At 37.4% G+C, this 17,804-nt stretch overlaps 1 protein-coding gene across 2 annotated transcripts in view; it reads left to right on the top strand.

The window, feature by feature from the left end:
• Positions 1-17,804, top strand: part of LOC149302963 (semaphorin-6A-like) — a 53,160-nt gene that overhangs the window by 20,737 nt on the left and 14,619 nt on the right. The window contains exons 9-18 of one of the 2 annotated variants that reach the window (XM_089481687.1): positions 2,689-2,906; positions 4,463-4,594; positions 5,260-5,415; positions 6,161-6,337; positions 7,033-7,173; positions 8,000-8,080; positions 9,996-10,054; positions 10,380-10,400; positions 10,542-10,596; positions 13,339-13,493. In XM_089481687.1, the coding sequence (XP_089337813.1) occupies positions 2,689-2,906; positions 4,463-4,594; positions 5,260-5,415; positions 6,161-6,337; positions 7,033-7,173; positions 8,000-8,080; positions 9,996-10,054; positions 10,380-10,400; positions 10,542-10,596; positions 13,339-13,493 (1,195 nt within the window). Of the gene's footprint in view, positions 1-2,688; positions 2,907-4,462; positions 4,595-5,259; positions 5,416-6,160; positions 6,338-7,032; positions 7,174-7,999; positions 8,081-9,995; positions 10,055-10,379; positions 10,405-10,541; positions 10,597-13,338; positions 13,494-17,804 lie in introns of both variants that reach the window. The other variant, XM_089481688.1, reaches the window with a different exon arrangement.

Below are 17,804 nucleotides of genomic sequence, written 5' to 3' on the forward strand. Positions count from 1 at the left end.
CTGATAATCTTTCTGGGTACTGTAGTCCTCCCATTCCCCTTATTACTCTGGTTGCCCGTCTTTGAACCCTCTCCAGCTCCACTATATCTTTCTTGTACACTGGTGCCCAGTACTGTACACAGTATTCCATGTGTGGTCTGACTAGTGACTTGTACAGGGGTAGAATTATTTCCTTGTCGTGGGCATCTATGCCCCTTTTGATGCACCCCATGATTTTATTTGCCTTAGCAGCAGCTGCCTGACACTGGTCGCTACAGGTAAATTTACTGTTAACTAAAACTCCTAAGTCCTTTTCCATGTCAGTCGTCCCCAGTGTTTTCCCATTTAATACATATTCCCAGCCTGGATTTTTCTTCCCCATGTGCATAACCTTACATTTATCTGTGTTGAACCTCATCTGCCACATCCCAGCCCAAGCCTCCAACCTATGCAGATCCATTTGTAATCATTTGGTTAAGCGGCTGTTGTTGATTTAGGTAGCTTTTGTAAATGACAGTTCCCCTTTAATAAAATATGGAAAACACAGGAACATAAAAAAACATATCTGCAACACTACAAGGGATCTGGAACCGCTAATGAGAGTGTATGAGCAATGCGTTATATGTCCCTTTAGGATGCCATGTATTAAATTAAGCGAGTACAAGAAGGGCCAGAGGTGTTAAAAGGTCACTTTCCCAGATGAGTCATTTCTTAGGTAGTAACAGTTGTTATCTTGTGAAATACCCCACAGGTATACTAGTCAAGGGCTCCTGGGATGTACAAGAGACCTGATTAACAATATCTTCTTTATTTCTATACATATATTCTTATACACAGACGTATTAAACTCTATTAGTTTCCTAATACAAGGTGGAGTACTGATGTCACATAATGCAGATTTAGTATTTAACTCAATAATAGTAATAATAATACGTTATCAATAAATACATATTTTTGCAAATATACTACCACGGAGCCATAGAAGACAGCAGACACATCTTATGTGCAGACAAGACTTATTCTTATTTCAAAATATCCGTCTTACTGATATCAACACACTATTTCAGCAAATTTCCAGCTTTAATTGCAGAGAAGTGCCATGAAGCCAGGAGCTCTCAAGATACTTCTTTCATCCGCCTGTTAAATACAATGACAGTGACAGCCAGCCCAGTGGTACTGACCTGCCGGTGATCCCTGCTGCTGTGTTAGTTTTAGCGTGGTCATTGAGTCCCTTTTCAACGTACACCACATACAATAAAAAAAAAAAAGGGACAATAGTTGGACTATGGAAAAAAAATCAGAGCAAGCGATATATTAATGTTATTGTGCTTGAGCATTTGAAAAATGTACAAGTGACTTCCCACAGTCCTCAAAATGTATAAATAGATCCTATCATTTTATAAAGGAGATTTAGCTGCAGGAACGTCAATGCAGGGGCAGTAAAAAGAATCGCAAATGATAGTTATTAATACGTGTGCAAATAAAGGTCTTAAAGTCTCAACATTCTTATGCCGAAGCCATTAGCATTTATCATACATTGCCAGACAAACCAGTATGTACGAATGTAGGTTGTAATTTAAGAAATGAGCGGAATTCTCTTTCCACCCCTCCAGCTCCCACCTCCCTCATATACCCTCAAAGCGTCACAGCCCCCCCTGTCACTGGAAGGTTAAAGAGCTGTTCAACCCTATTTATACATATAGAGAATTAGGACTTGTGAAACAAAAGCTCTGTGTTCACGGGCAGACGACTATAAAACATATTTATATGGTGTTTTTTTATTTTTTGAAGCGCACGGATGCCAGCCCAAATACGTCTTCTGTGGCTTCTTGCTTGTTTTATTTGTTATGGCGTGTTCCTCTTATAAAACCCTTTCGGGTATATACAGAAAATCGTAAGTTGTAGAGATGTCGGTTCAACGCACGCGTGTTACTTTTCCAGTTAGTTAGACATAAGGAATTTTGTATGGTACCAGTATACAACAAGCCCCAGTGGGAGAACGATCCAGTGTGTGTCTCTCTTGAGAATGAATCTTATGAAACCCAAGGAGGAATTCTAGAGCCTGAAATGGAAATTCTGATCACGCTGTTTTTTTGTTTGGTTTTTTTGTTGGTTTTTATTTATTTTTTTTACTGCCAGTTTGCAAACATTTTTGCAATGCACATTTTCTACAGAACAGACATTTCTAGCAGACACGCATTTTCTCAGGTTACCGCCGACTGTCCTTATGCCATATCTAACAAGGACTCAAGAATTCAAAAGAGCTAGGGTTAATTCTGCATAGGCTTTAATTGCTAATTTATTGGTTACAATGGCAAGATGATGTCATTTTAATCCTTGCATCATTTTTGGTAATTGATTAAGGAGTGTACGATTTGTTCAGCCCTTGGGCAAGGCAGGGTTAAAGTTAGAAAACCTATCCCATTCTCTAAGTAATCAGTGCTGGAAATGCAAAACGTGCATTTGTCTGTGGAAATGAAAAGCTAAGCAGTCTTACCAGAAATTAATTTATATATTGCAGACATCTGATCTTCCAAGGGATTTATTGTATTGCTTGAAATGGCACATTCTTATCTCCCGCAACACATGGTTTCAACACTGAACTTCCCTTTGGTGACATTATTTTTATGGGATTTTGCATCCATTGTGTCTGTTTCAACATCCTGCCGTTTTCTGGAGCCCAAACTGACATATTGTCTTGCTCCATAGGTGGTGTTTCCGAGGGTGGCACAGGTCTGTAAGAATGATATGGGGGGCTCCCAGAGGGTGCTTGAGAAACAGTGGACGTCATTCCTTAAAGCCCGACTGAATTGCTCAGTTCCTGGGGATTCACATTTTTACTTCAACATACTGCAAGCTGTTACAGATGTGATTCACATTAATGGCCGCGATGTTGTGCTAGCCACATTCTCAACACCATACAACAGGTACGTCATGCAGTTTCTTCCTATTTTAACATAGGTATTATGCCCATTGGGTTTCTACCTTTTGACCAATGCATCTTTCAACGTCTTCCATTTACGGGTCTTTTTATTTTCCAAACGCTTAGCTGATGCTGAGAAATCATGACCGTTGATAACGTTCATAACCAAAATGAAATGGATACCCATAAAACTGGCTTCCAAACCATAATGAAATCCATCGATAAAATCCTGAACCTCTACATAATGTCCCCATTTGGAGCCAGCTGTAATAATACAGATGATGTGTCTGAATAAAGTACAGAGCCCTTAAGCAAATATTACTGTGGTTAGCTCTATTCTGCACACCTAAGGCGCTTTCTTTTTGCCCGTTACTAAACAGCAGTAATAGTAATGTTAACGTACTGATATTATTGCTGAAATATGTGGAATGTTTTCTAGTAATGCTGAGATTAGATGGGAAATAAATCAATAAGAACAGCGGAGTTATTCCGTGGACTCTCAACTGGTCACTGGAATTTATCAATGATTTGTCTACTTAAGATCTCCTGGGGAGAATTTTTGTTTTTGTTTTGTTTGTTTTTTCCTCTATTTCTTTTGTGTCATAAAAATTTAACCTAGAGATTCCCATGATCTTTCTACAACTGGTTCTTTTATGAATGAACAAGCAATCCAAAAACCTAGAAAAAAAGGACACCCAAAAGCTAATTTTGTTTGAAGGATCAGTATAAAAGTCTTAAAAAAAAAACACAAAAAAACATTGGGGATAACTTTATTGCTGAGATCAACTTTCAATACTAAAACCATTATTACCAAAATTTAGAAGTTTAAGAAATATCGTGAAACGACATATTTAATTAGTCGTGTAGCATTATGCAGTTTTCTACTTTAAGCCTTATGACCCTCCTGACACATTGTTGATTCTGTAAGAAGCCAACTTGACTAATTTGTTCTGTCAGTGTACATTGTCATTGTTGCTACATGTCATCATCCATTATGTCCTGATGGCTGTATTTACTTGAATTGCTTGTTACTAAAACAGTGGAATAAAACAAACTGTGGGCATATCCCCCTTCCCACCACACCAAATAACATCAGAATCACAAATTTCGGACAATGTAGCACTGCTTCAGGCTTAATTGGGGGCATTAGCATTAAACAGTATTCATTCAAAGTCTTCCATAGGTTTTGCATCACAGTTGGGTTATTGTGAATTAACATTTGAAATGTGTTGCTTCTACAGGACAACACTTCTTAATAAAAGACCACCATTACCCACTGTGCAATCCCCGAAGCAGAGATGGTTTCTCAGGGTTATTCTTTCTTTTTTAAGTTGACTATAATTAAGCTCTTATAGAATTTGTTGAGGGGGGAATCCTGCTAACGGGAACTTGACTGTTGTTATATTTGCATGGGACTGTCCCCAGTTATCAATAGACAAAGGTTAAAGAGTTCATAGCTAAGTATTCTGTGGCAGGAAGACTTGTATACAGAGTGTGTTTCAGTTACAAATTGTATGCATAGCTGCGTAATGAGTAATTCTGGGAAATGTCACATTTCAGCATCCCAGGCTCCGCTGTGTGCGCTTATGATATGGCCGACATTGCCAGCGTGTTTACTGGGAGATTCAAGGAACAGAAGTCTCCAGACTCAACGTGGACACCGGTTCCTGATGAAAGGGTACCTAAGCCAAGGTAAAGGACCATTATGAATGTCGCATATGGCAAATACATCACTGTGTGAATTAGTACATTGTATCTTGGGGACGCATATACAGACTGTACAGCTGGCAATAAGCCGCATGTGTATAAAAACAATTTGGAAATAACAGAAAACCCCAAAAACACGTTTACAATCTCTAAAAAAAAAAAAAAAAATAAAAAAAAATGCACAGAGGAACCTAGAATGTGACAGCAGATAAGAATCACTTGCCCAATCTGTTAAAACCTTTAACTATATTTGATCCTTATGCATCATGCATGTTTAATTCCTCAATGTATTAACAGTTACCATTTCTGTTGGAGGGCTATTCCACGTGTCTACCACCCTTCCAGTGAAAGTAAATCTTTCTCGAATTACATGTAGATGAGGTTCTGGCAAAAAAAGTCAGCATCAATGAAAAAAATCTGTGTGTAGGCACTCTTATTATTCTTAACAGAAGGTTAATTTTCATAACCTATTTTGTAATATAAAATGCTTTGTGTGGACGGCACAGAGCAGCATGAAGGCACTTGAATATTGTTACCTGAATCCAAGAGTAGCTCCATGGCTGCAGTAATTTGAGCAACATTACCAGAATATATATATGTATATAGATATATCATAATTTTATTTCTTTTTTGTCCTCTTTGTCTTTTAGGCCAGGCTGCTGTGCTGGCTCTGCCTCAGTAGAAAAATATGCTGCTTCCAATGACCTTCCAGATGATACACTTAACTTCATTAAAACACATCCCCTCATGGATGAGGCTGTGCCGTCTATAGTAAACAGACCACTATTTCTCCGGACCATGGTTAGGTAAGCACCTTCTAAACCCTTTGATCTGCCAGAAGGCAGGTTCTGTGTGCACTCTCTGCTCTTAGGGAACATTTCTGGTACTTTGATGGCCTGCAAACATCTCTGCTATCTTTGGCACCTCTCCAACATGAACGGATGAGAGCTTGGGGCAGATGCCATGAGTGTCCCATGGCTGCTTTCAAGATATGAAATGTCATTTAAGCTGCACTAAAACCAGATGTCAGTGAAGATAGAGATCAAGAGGTCCTTCGTTATTAGCCATATCTCCTGAGATTTGGCAGAAAAAAAAACCATTTATAGGTCTCGTTGACATATTGATCATTATCCCATATTTTTGCACACGTGCCATGCCTTTTAATTACCACTTGGCACCAAAAGAATTGCCATGTAACCCAGTAAACGCAATATGCCTAAGCACCAACAGTTATACGTAGCTGAGTCTAGAAATTCAGTGATATATTTTTATAATAAATATAAAGGGTAGTATGCGGCACCCTTTCTTGCGCTGAATAGGTTAAAGATTTAGGATGGTTGAATTGCTCTACTTGTGGTCTAATGATCGGTGCGCTTTTGTAGCAAACAATGAAGAGTGACAGTAATTCATACGAGAGCTGGCATTTTTAGGTTAGAGCAGAATAGATTGTATCTTTTCTTATTGTATTAATGAGAAAAAGAAATCTGAATGTTAATAAGAGACAACTGATTACAATGTAATGAGCTAAAAAAAAGTGTTCTCCTATTTTAGGTATCGTCTAACCAAAATAGCAGTTGACACGGCTGCTGGTCCATACCAGAATCACACCGTGGTTTTCCTTGGATCGGAGAGAGGGATCGTTCTGAAGTTCCTTGCAAGGACAGGATACAGTGGTTTCTTAAGTGATAGTCTGTTTTTGGAGGAGATGAACGTTTACAATCCTGAAAAGTACGATCATTGTGTTTCTTTTCCCCCCAACATGCGGAATTATTGAAATCCACTTTCTTTCTGTTGTTCTATACTTCGGAGTTGTTTTTCACATGGACAGAATTCAGTCTGAAATTAGCTGACATTTCAGAAATGTCATCATTAAAACTTGTACTTTCCAAATCTTTTCCCACCTTGTATACTGACATTCTGTTTTCCCAATTTTGGGCCTAAAGCTTATAAACAGTTCATTAGCCCAATGATCGTAAATATGCAAAGCCCATGGGTGGCTGGCACACCAAAACCTATTGGCATGACTGATGAATATCTGTACAACTTGGCAAAAGCGCTACATTTTACATGGTAAATAAATGCAATTCTAATCGCTCGAGAGCTTTCAACTATTCATCCTGTTTGTCTTTAGCCAGCAACATTTCTAGCAACTCTAGAACTTTGTTGGAATCTGGAAAATCCACCAAAAATTAAATTTCCGGTTTAGAAAACTTTTTTTGTAATCACCAAACATCGATAGTTTCACAAGCAGATCACATGGCGTCCAAGTATACAAGAGGAAAACATTGTTTCACTATTTTATAAACTACCATTTCCTTTGACGTTACCTTTTTTGTTATTGGCCATAAGCAGTTTGTGTGCATTTATTCTCCAGCGCCTTCTGAGTAAAGGTAATATTGGGGACTCTTGTTGTTTTATTTTAGGTGCAGCTATGACGGAGCAGATGACAAGCGGATAATTGGTATGCAGCTAGACAAACAAAGCAACTCTCTGTACGTGGCTTTCTCCACGTGTGTTATCTGGGTCCCGCTTGCGAGATGTGAACGACATGCAAAGTGTAAAAAGTATGTTTAAATTTGATTTTTGCGATCTAAGGTATACTGTCAGCCTGTCGAAACTGCCATGTCATAATACTCCCCCGCAGTCCATTGATTATTAGTAACTAAGTGTCTGTAACCCTCAGGTCATAACAGATTCTGGACACTAGTTGGTATTCTTCCTCTTTTCCCTATATTTCACCAATTGTCGGAAGAGCCGTTATGGTCTCGGGGACATACCTGACCCACATTAGATCACAATTCCTTTTTGTAGCCCTAGGGTAACATTAAATCCCCAGTGCAAACATTCACTTTGCTAAACTGGCTTTAGAGCAGTTAAAGATGCCGTTCCACTGAGGCAAAACATTATTTGCACCCTCAAGGAAGTTAACACGCTCAGGTCCAATACTGTTACAAAATACCATATGCAATAAACCATTAGAGGGAAGTATCTCGCATGATTATCCCACCTCATGTTATTACCTCCACTGATTGATGATGGTTCAGGTAGCAAATTGTAGTAAATTGCGGCCCTGCTACTCAAAGACAAGATTTTAATATATATGGAAAACAATTACACCGATTGGCAATCAGAAGGTTATATGTAGTTTTAATTGTTAAGTTTAGCAATCCTAAAAGCAGAGAGCCAGTATAATAAGGCCACCTAGTTTGCCTGCAGAGGTTTAAGCTAATTTCTCTAGAGTGTTTATATATTCTTATTTTCTGTAGTGTAACATTCTAGCACATTCCCCTATGTGCTTCTAGAATGCCTCTGCATGTCTGGCAATTATTTCAGGAAACTGGTTAATTGAGATGAAATCCTCATTTTACATTCTCTCTCCTTTGTGTTTAGGACTTGTATTGCTTCCAGAGACCCGTACTGTGTTTGGTTACGAGAAGGGGGAACATGTTCACAGCTGTCACCTGGTACTAAGTAAGTCGACAGAAATCAACTGAAATAACTATGGCACAGATTATGTCAGTGAATGTTTTTTAATTGGATAAACAGTTGACTTTGTCTTGGAGCTCTGACTGCTCTGATTTAGTGGTAATTATAATCAAATAATAAAATGAATAATGTACAGTCAGCTAAGTACAATGAGCCAATGTTTCCAGTGTGCATTATAGGAATTTGCTCGGAATTTTAAAGGAGCGGACTAAGTATTAAGTTGCCTTTGGCTAGAAGGGCTGTCTATTCTGGAACATTCTAATTATGGAAATTAAGATCCTAGAGAATTCATCAAAACAGCCTTTATGCAGTGACTTGTTTCCATCACAATAAGCCTTAATGAGGACAGGCAGGGGTACCAATTAGTTATTTATAACAACCGTCTCATTGGTTCTGTTGGTGTATGGCAAAATGGGGAAAAAAGGCTTTCTAGAACAATACGTGTGGTGGGAAGAAAAATCTACCCATCTAGTGTGCCTGTTCTTCCTGCTTTAAAGAATAATATTGAGTGTTTCATCTTTTATAGTTCACTGGGATCCAGTGCTCATATCTGAGACGGTTGGGCATAGCATAGTTCTAGCTAAAGCCCTGCCTTGGATTATTGCCAACCAACATGAAAAATAGATAAAATATATCTGTTACATCTATAGCTCTGTATTGTCTTAGTCGGAGAGGGTGGCAGCCTTAAATTAGTACTATTTCATTTTTGATATAGCACCGTAGACCCCATCTATGGCCACAACATTTTGAAAGAATTAGCTACATGCAAACTACGCATAAGTTGTGTGGGAATTTAGTAAAATGATTCTCGTGTCTCTAATAATAGCCCTTTTACAGACTGTAACTAGACGCAGTCGTAGCAGTAGCTGTTGCATCATGAACTAATAAAAATTCCGTGACGTCCATGCACCAATCACCATTTTCAGCCTGATTTCACTTCCAAAAACCATAAACTTCTGGCTTCCCCAATTATGCATTCACTTTGTTTACTGGTAACACGTGCAAAAAGCAGCCAGTCCCCCTATTTATTCATTATCTTGTTTTCTGCTGCTACATCTCAAGCACATGTTGCTGGACGGAGTGCAGACATCTGACTAGCTTATGGCGATGTTTCCAAAAATACCATCCATACATCTGAGTAGCATTCCACGTCACAGCTGACAGCAGCCGGCCCGCTATAGAGACATAACAACTTGCACAATGGGCTATTTGGGTTGCGCATGTGGTAGTTTGCCACTAAACTGTTAACCCTTCATTTTCCCCAGGGTGGGCAAAGCACTGCAGAGAACAATAAACAGAGTCAGCACTTTAAGAAGTAGATAACTGGTCTAGTAATGGTGGGGATACATTTGTGTTCATCTCCTTTTAAACCTTCGCTGCACTGGAAGAAAATATCTTTCTATTTCAGTTGCATATAGAACATATACATGCATCCTTGTTATCAACTGGATAACTGTGACGATTAGCGACAATATATTTTTAGCGCTATTCATTGTATAAGCCCTCCGCACAAGAACCCAGGAACAATTGCTCATATAACATCAGTCAAACTTTATTCACTAAAATCCACAGAGCTTTAATGAACACTTCTGATACATCATGAATCATAAATTATTCTTTGTAACTTTTGCAAAGTATGTTATACAATGGGATTGATTGTAAGAAAATTCAACACATAAAAATCACTAATATTATTTTGCCTTATTATTTTTTCTCTGTTGATGTTCTAGGTCATTGCTATTTCATTTTAGGTTTTTTGTGTTTTGTTTTTTTTTAGCTTTGCACTCTTGCTTCCTGACTTTGCCATCAAAACTCTATTCATTCGTCTTTGATGTCTTTCACACCAGCTGCATGAAGTCTGTTCAGCTCCTAATCCTGTGTTTCTTTTTCCCCTCCGCAGAGTACCATTTGAGCAGGACGTTGAGCATGGCAACACAGACGGACTTGGAGACTGCCAAAGTAAGCAAAGAGTCAGCCCTATATTTAGTTTGGGTGAAATAAGCCTTTTTTAAAAAAAATTCCCAAAGTCAACAGTACCTGCAACAATAATAGCAAAGACACTGAGAAGTAGAGGTCTAAAAGAATTCTAGCTTTGTGAGATGAAAAGGAATTTCAATGTTTGCAAAAAGGGGGAGAAGGCACCGATCTATTAAGTGTTGATTTTGATGTGGTAAAAATCACAGCCAAAGTAGATGGACCGTGGGGAAGGTGTTGTATTTCATGAAATGCAAGCAGTGCGAAAAAAAGTGGAAGTAAAAATTTCTATTTCTTTTTTTTTTTCCAGATTCTTTTGTGGCATTAAATGGTAAGAAGCGTTCACATTTAGCAGAAACATTATTTTTCTCCAGCTTCTCCTTTTTTCGTTTTTTCTTTTTACCTATTCTTTTATTTTCAGATTTTAATTTTATGACTTCACCAGTTTTACCTTCATCTATTTCTTTCATAGAATTTCCAACTACTCCTCCCGATCAGGAAATATATTACTACACAGTGTATGGTCAGTTTATAATTGTTCTGTAAATAATCCTCCTTTTCAATAGAGCCATTAGTTCTAGATCTTTTTGTTCTTTTCTCATGTTTGGTCCCAGTTTACCAAAATTGCCATTATTATTATAAGACATTTACATTAGATCCATATTAATGCAGAACAAGTAACACACTCTAACCAGTTTATAGTGCCAGTATCAGTATATTTCTTACATAAAAGTATATAAAGCATTTGCACGTTGACTTGATCCAATCCCATTTCCTTTCACCGTTCCATAGATACTGTTATAGCTATTTATTTAAATCCCTGATGTATATTCTTATTTCATAGATATGGGGATGGAAGATATGAAACTTGAAACATTACACATGAAGCAATTTTTGATTGGGATATCCAGTGCTAATAAATCGATATCCCATTAATAATGTACTCTACACTATTAATGTGATATGTCATGCACTTTAAGATTGCTTGCCTTGACAGTACTTTCATACAGATTAACAAAGGAAATGTCATCTCTTCCCCTGAATGTGTAGGTGAATAAATGACATATCTAAAATTAACTAACGCTCTAAGTACATTGCAGAAAGCTCTGCATTGTTTCTCTGTACTTAGGTTTTTGCGTGGAGAAAGTTTGCACTTTGAAACATTTATGTGAAATTCAATTTTAAAACTGATAATCCCAAGGGACCTTTTAAACATGTAATAAATGGCAGTTTTTGTGAGTGGGGCCCTCAGTTTAACAAAATCCATTCTATTTTCTCTTTTTTGATGCTTCACTCCTTTCTCTAGTAATCTCCGCTAGACCAAAATAGTTCTTAGTACAGTCGGTTTGGGAAATCTATGGACATCCACTGTTGTTCATACTATAACTCCTATCAATAGCTGTCAGAGTGATAGGAGTAGGTGTGTGACAACAGATATGGCTTAAGATACCCAACCCTGTGCTACAGCATCTCATCACCCTCGAGTATTAACACATTTTAGCTTAGTGCCCCTAGACTAGATGTCTTTGTTTTTAGTAAATATCTACTAGTCTAGCTGTGCCTTTTCTCTCCAAGAATTTTGTACGTTGATGTGTATTGTGGTGCCATCTTACAAAACAAAAAAAACCATTATTATAATTATAATGCAGATCTCCTAACTATAAGTATATCTACAGAAATTAGATATTAAGTTGTAGGCAGCAGGTTTTGTGGAAGTCAACGGTGCCTATGAGATATTTTTTCCTGATCTCACCGAAAACAAACATTGAAGAGGCAATATGTTTTCCCATATTCAGGATTCTCATCAATCCCCATCAAAGCCATCTGCTTTCTACTGAGTCTCACTTGACTTCAGCAACAAAATATGTTGTCCAGCTAAACCAAGTAACATACTCTATAGACTCATAGACTAGTTTAATATTGAACTCAGAAGACTACAACTAGTCCATATTTCCGATTATTTACTCCATTCAGATTTAGACTAGCATCTCCAACTCTCCTGCAAGCCTCTTCTTTTGTTGATGAACCCCAACACAAATAGCACAAGCTATTGCTAGTTTAAAAATGTGGCAATGGTAAAAGCTGTGAAGGTGACAATTCCCCTTTAAGTCTTCTCGAATCGACCCGTGTAGGTAGTAATAAGACTTCCAGTGTCCCTCTGAAACAGCCAAACACAAATTTGGTGGCATGCTGAGCTCTGTTGGGGTTTTCTGAACATTGTCAACACAATAGTCCTTTTGGATTCAAGCAATACTCTGACAAAGAATCTTTGTTGGGGAAAGGCAGGGTGTTTTTTGTTACCATACAAAATCAACAAGACGATGAGTAAGTCAGTTAGTGTCCTGTTTGTCTTAAAAACACATTGTCTGATTGCAGTGTGTTTTCTATTTTATCGACTTTCCTTGGAACCCACAGGCACATTGCTAAGGGTACAATAGCCTGGAACAAACACAAACAACTTTGTTTGCTGCATATATTGATCCCCCCCGTTTACATTTATTTTGAAATATTTCATCGTGGCCGATACACCAACATTTCCTGTAGATCCCATTCTAAATTATAGAGGTAAACATTTTAATGAACAGAATAGAAATTGCAATTACAAACGTGGTTGAAGGGAAATGGTGCAGAGAGGTATAATTTTCCGAGGATGTCAAGAACTTCAAGGGAATTGGATAAACAATTTTAAAAGAAGATGAAATATGGAATAAATCCGAAGGGCAAATGGCTTCGTTGATACATTTAGTAGCACATTACCTTGAAAACTATGAATTGGTATCAGTTTTCTCCAGTAGCAAGTCTTCCACAATAACATTATTCTGACGGCTAACATTGGACAACACAATCACATGGAAATGTAAACTTAAATGGACAGTGACAGGAAGAATTTAAATAGACTAATTCATTTACATACACTCTACGCCTGGTCATAATTCTATAGTCTTGGAGAAATTTTGTTTGCAAATTCAAATTTTCACTGGAACACATTGCGCCTGCTATTCATTAATGTTGTGGCTTTCTATAAATTAGGTCACTTTGCTGCTATATTTTAATAGGCTAAATATTTTACCAGTAACCGTACTTGTCAAACTGTCAAGACCTAAAAACATAATACGTTTACTGGTAATTATGTATTCTTTTTTTTATTCACAGCCAATTAAATTAAATCTTTAGATGGCATGGAAAGGCAACAGTGAATCACATGCAATGAATTGTATACATTGTACTGGTTTCAATATCGCTAACTATGCTTGTGCTAAACAAAACCCCTCGAATTCCTTAGATCCCAGCACTACTTCCCACTCAAGAGACCACGGGGTCTACGATAGGGAACGAATCCTGAACTGGATGGACCCCTATGACTCATCTGAGAATACAGATCCACATGTGGCAGACTCATTCCATAATCACCAAGACAAAAAGGGTAAGGCCTTGGAAAGCACTGTCTTGATTTATGCTGAGAGGTCACAAGGGGAGAGAGCTAAGATATATGATGTGGATGCTTTCAGCTTCATTAAGTCAATATGTTGAACCAAGGTTAGGGCCGTGAACTAGCAAAATAGTCACAAACAGCACTATAAATTCTGGTTATTATTCACTAATGGAAACCACACAGGACAAAAAGAATTCAAGACTGGCAAAAATGCTTTAGATGTTCAATGTTCCTCGTATTACTATTATTTAATCAATACTAGTATAATGGTATTATTATGTGGCCATTTTAAAGTAAGTCGGTGTAATCTCGAAGAGGAGAGCAATCTGAATAGAATTTAGAATATAATACAGTCCTATTAGCTCAAATGTGTTCTGTAGATGTAAACAAATGCGCAATTTCCCCTTCCTAACCCAAATCAAGATAATGACAGGAGGTGTAGTGGGTTTTCTATAACATATGTCTTTTAGACCTGCCTTCTGTTTCTATTACATCATAAAGGATTGTGAAATAAAAGGACATGGTCATTTGTTATCTATTGAAGTAGGGCTGATGCTAGTCATTGACCTGTGACCCTTTGACTGTTCTTTTCTTATCTTCAATCCCACTCACTACACTGCCTTACGTCATTGTTAATATAGGTGTTTCTACTGATTAAAGTTGTGCCCTCGTATTATTAACCCACACATGAGAGTGAAATGCCTACTGCATTTCATCATATAATAGCCTGCATTTAGCTCAGTTACAAAATCTGTAACAGTTTCACTTAGTGATCCTGGCCTATTAAAGAAAGAACTCCATTCTAAAAAGAACCATTATCTCATCTGAGTCATCCAAAGAAGTAATTTTAACCATTATGCTGATGTTTTTCCCCGGCCCTTTGAGCTGATTTTGCTGCCCCTGCTGAGTGTGTTGGACACCTGTGCAGTGCTTGATGGGGTGATTGGATAGGGAACAATATGTGCTATGTTTTGGAGAGGGGCAAAACCATATGCTGAAAATGGTTAGGTGACTTGATGACATCAGATTGTTCATGAATAGTCATCGATGATATTGATTTATAAATGTCATACATTTATAAACAGTTGGATTAACAGTTACATGACCTTGTACATCACTGCTTGAACAGAAAAGAGGACACATGCATTTTTAACATCTCGTGCATTTTTATTCTCTGCCTCCACTGACCAATAGCCAGTACTGGTTTCTCAAATTGGTCAAAACCTACACCATTTTCTTCTGTGTGGTTCCAGCTCACATTGTGAGCTCAGTACTGAAAATACTGAGCAGGGCAAGTTTTCAATTTCTCATTTCCAACTCTTCATAGTCCTATTTTAAGGCTGTGTTCCGTACTTGTGTATCACAAAAGCCAGGATTATCCCGAGGAAGCTGAAAGCATCACACACCCAAATGCAATTTCTGAAAGACACAATGGTGGCAGAGGTTATGCATGGGTGTTTCACCATTATCACGTGTGTGCTTTAATACTCCTTGTCTATCTTTGTACACGTATGAGCTGTTAATGTATGGCGTTTTAATATAATCCCAGTGCTGTCCACTTATGCAGCAATGATGTTATTTGGGAACAGAAAGACAATGAGTAACCTTGCTATGTGACAAATACAGACTGGTTTGAAGCTTGATGTTTTCTTATGATTTTGTTTTTTTATTATTTTTTCACTTTTTGCTAACAAATTTAATTTTATTGATCTACTCTGTTTTTTCACGTTTTGTTTTGCAAAGTGCTATGTGGTGTTATTTAGTGTAATTTCTTTGAGAGGTGTTTTTTATATTATTTATTTTGTTTTTCACGCTGACAGTACGTTTTTGTTTTTTGTCTACTAATTCTTAATTCACTTGCTGCTTTTGTTTGCAATGACACTGGTGGTTAAATGATGTCACATCCATATGCTCAACATATGTACAAGCGCTGGTATCTCGAGTATTGTGAACGGGGAGGTGGCCCATGAAATAGCTTGGCTCATGGGGGATGTGACATTTGTGCACCATTGCTTAATTAGCTAAATATACTCTGGAGTTGTTTTGCGTAGAGTTTAAATTTCCATGTGAGCTTAAAATATACATGGTATAACTGGCCTATGGTTGATAGGGATTCTCCCTACCTTCCTCTTTAACATAGTAACTAGTGGTTCACTTTCATTCTTCTTCCATTAACAACTTTGTTATTATGTTTGTACAACTCCACAGTATGTTCTGTTTCTATGCAGTGTTCTTCACAGAATCTTGTGTGTTTTTCACCTTTGCCGATTTAACCAAACCTCACCTTTTTATATTAACCCCCTCCTGCTGCCATTGTACTTAGCTTCCCTCTTTGACTCCTTTTTCCTAAAGGGAAACTACATCCAATAAAATAATTTAGGTATAATTACCTTTAAAAATACGTAATACCTTGCTGCTATTTGTTTTCGTTGTGCACATATGCAATTTTCTGTATTTTATTAGCAAAATCTAAGGTTGGTGTGTTTGTGTCCATTTTTTTTCTTCTTTAACCCCATAACTGCCTTTGCACATAATACACAGTGTTGATTTAAAAATAAGTGGTGGTGGATTTCCACCTAATATCATAATTACACACATTCGGTGTAATTCATGATTATTAACATTTAACTCGTGATTTTAAGAAGCAGCTGTGTATTAAAAAAAATAAAATGCCGGCTCCGTAGCAATTGGTGATTTTGCTAATAAACATCAGAGGATTGCAACTGCCGCAATGAACAAAAAATAGCGGCTGGACTGATTGCTACTTTTTTTTTTTAAAGTTTGTTATCCCCGATTTATTTTTTGATGTGGTTTCCCCTTTAAGTGGATTACTATCATTCTTAAATGATTTTACTTTGTGAAATGTTCCAAGGCTTTACCCTTTTAGTACTGACATAATGCTTTGTATATGTGAAGTAGATATACTATTACTAACTGATCATTTAGATGTTAGAAACTGTGTTATGGCTGCAGTTGGAGGAAAATGAATTCATTTTCTTCATTACTTGAAACTGCATTTTCCACGACACCCCCCCCCCCCCCCCCCCCCGTCTCTGTCTGGTTTCTCCTGTCTCTGCACCTTTCTCTGTTTATAAATGCTCTTTAGTGGTAAATACACCCAACCCCCTTCTTATCTTGACACCCCAAATGTCTGGAGCCTTCTAAGCTTGCCTAATGAGGTTGATAAATTAGCAGTAGCTATGAACTGCCAAGGGTTCATTCTCTATCCCCCCCTCGCATGTAATAGCCAGCATTACGTTATTGGACACATATGTGAAGGCCAGGTTTGTTCTAACAATTCACCTTTTGTCTTTCTTCTCTTCCTCGGTAGTTGGTAACACAAAATGAATGCTCTTAGCAGACTTTTCATTATGCGATATGTTGATAAAACATGATTAATGAGGTTTTAAAGTGAAATTGGAACTCATTCTACTAGTTAAGGTTGTAATTGCTTTCTAAATATTTTCAATGGTTTTCATTAGACTGGCTGTCAAAGAGAATTGGCACAGATATTATATTGTCACCTGTATGAATGAAGGAAAACCCCATAAAAATATAACATATCAAACCAAATTAACATGCAGATAAACAGACTAAGCAATGACACATTAGTGAGCAAAAATTCTTTTTTTTTCTACGGATCAACATGAAATGGGTAAGAAGAAAAAGGTACAAGAATTTCTACTGTTTTTACTCGCTGGCTTAATAACTGATATCCCCATATTACTGCTGCCATATATTACTTATTCATTTTTGTAGTTTCTCTTAATAACATTCTTGCCAGCGAACTTCATTGTTGGCTATAAGAGTCTTGTTTGTTTTTTCCGTGCATCATGTGATACAGTATTAGAGCTATTTTTGTACATTTAATATAGATTATTTACATTGATTTACAAAATTTGTGCAGTTGAATTGGCTTGCATTTTTGATATATAGAGGAAAATATTTTAAATGTAGCTGGGTTTTTCAGTTATGTGCTGTTTTGAGTTTAGATTTTGACTGTTTTTTCATTATGAAATAAAATCATGATACTGTCTCGGAGGAGGCTATGTGTGCATTATGGAGCCTCCTGTGAATGAAGCCATTGGGACAGAACAGGGACCGCGCTTTGGAACAGAAGTAGTGTCTTAATGAATTGTACCATTAGTCGAGTGGCTACCTCCACCGGGCCAAGAACGTTTCTTTTCTACTGCATTTCATACCATACTAAAAGGTTTTAGTCGAAAAACATGGCTTTGGCTTGGAGTTTTTGAATGGATATTGGTAGTGGCTGGAGTACAGATGATTGTTGTGGAAAGCAGT

This window comes from Sceloporus occidentalis, unplaced genomic scaffold (assembly GCF_023333645.1).
Source record: "Sceloporus occidentalis isolate IW3139 unplaced genomic scaffold, rSceOcc1.0.p SCAF_16, whole genome shotgun sequence".
Lineage (NCBI taxonomy): Eukaryota > Metazoa > Chordata > Lepidosauria > Squamata > Phrynosomatidae > Sceloporus > Sceloporus occidentalis.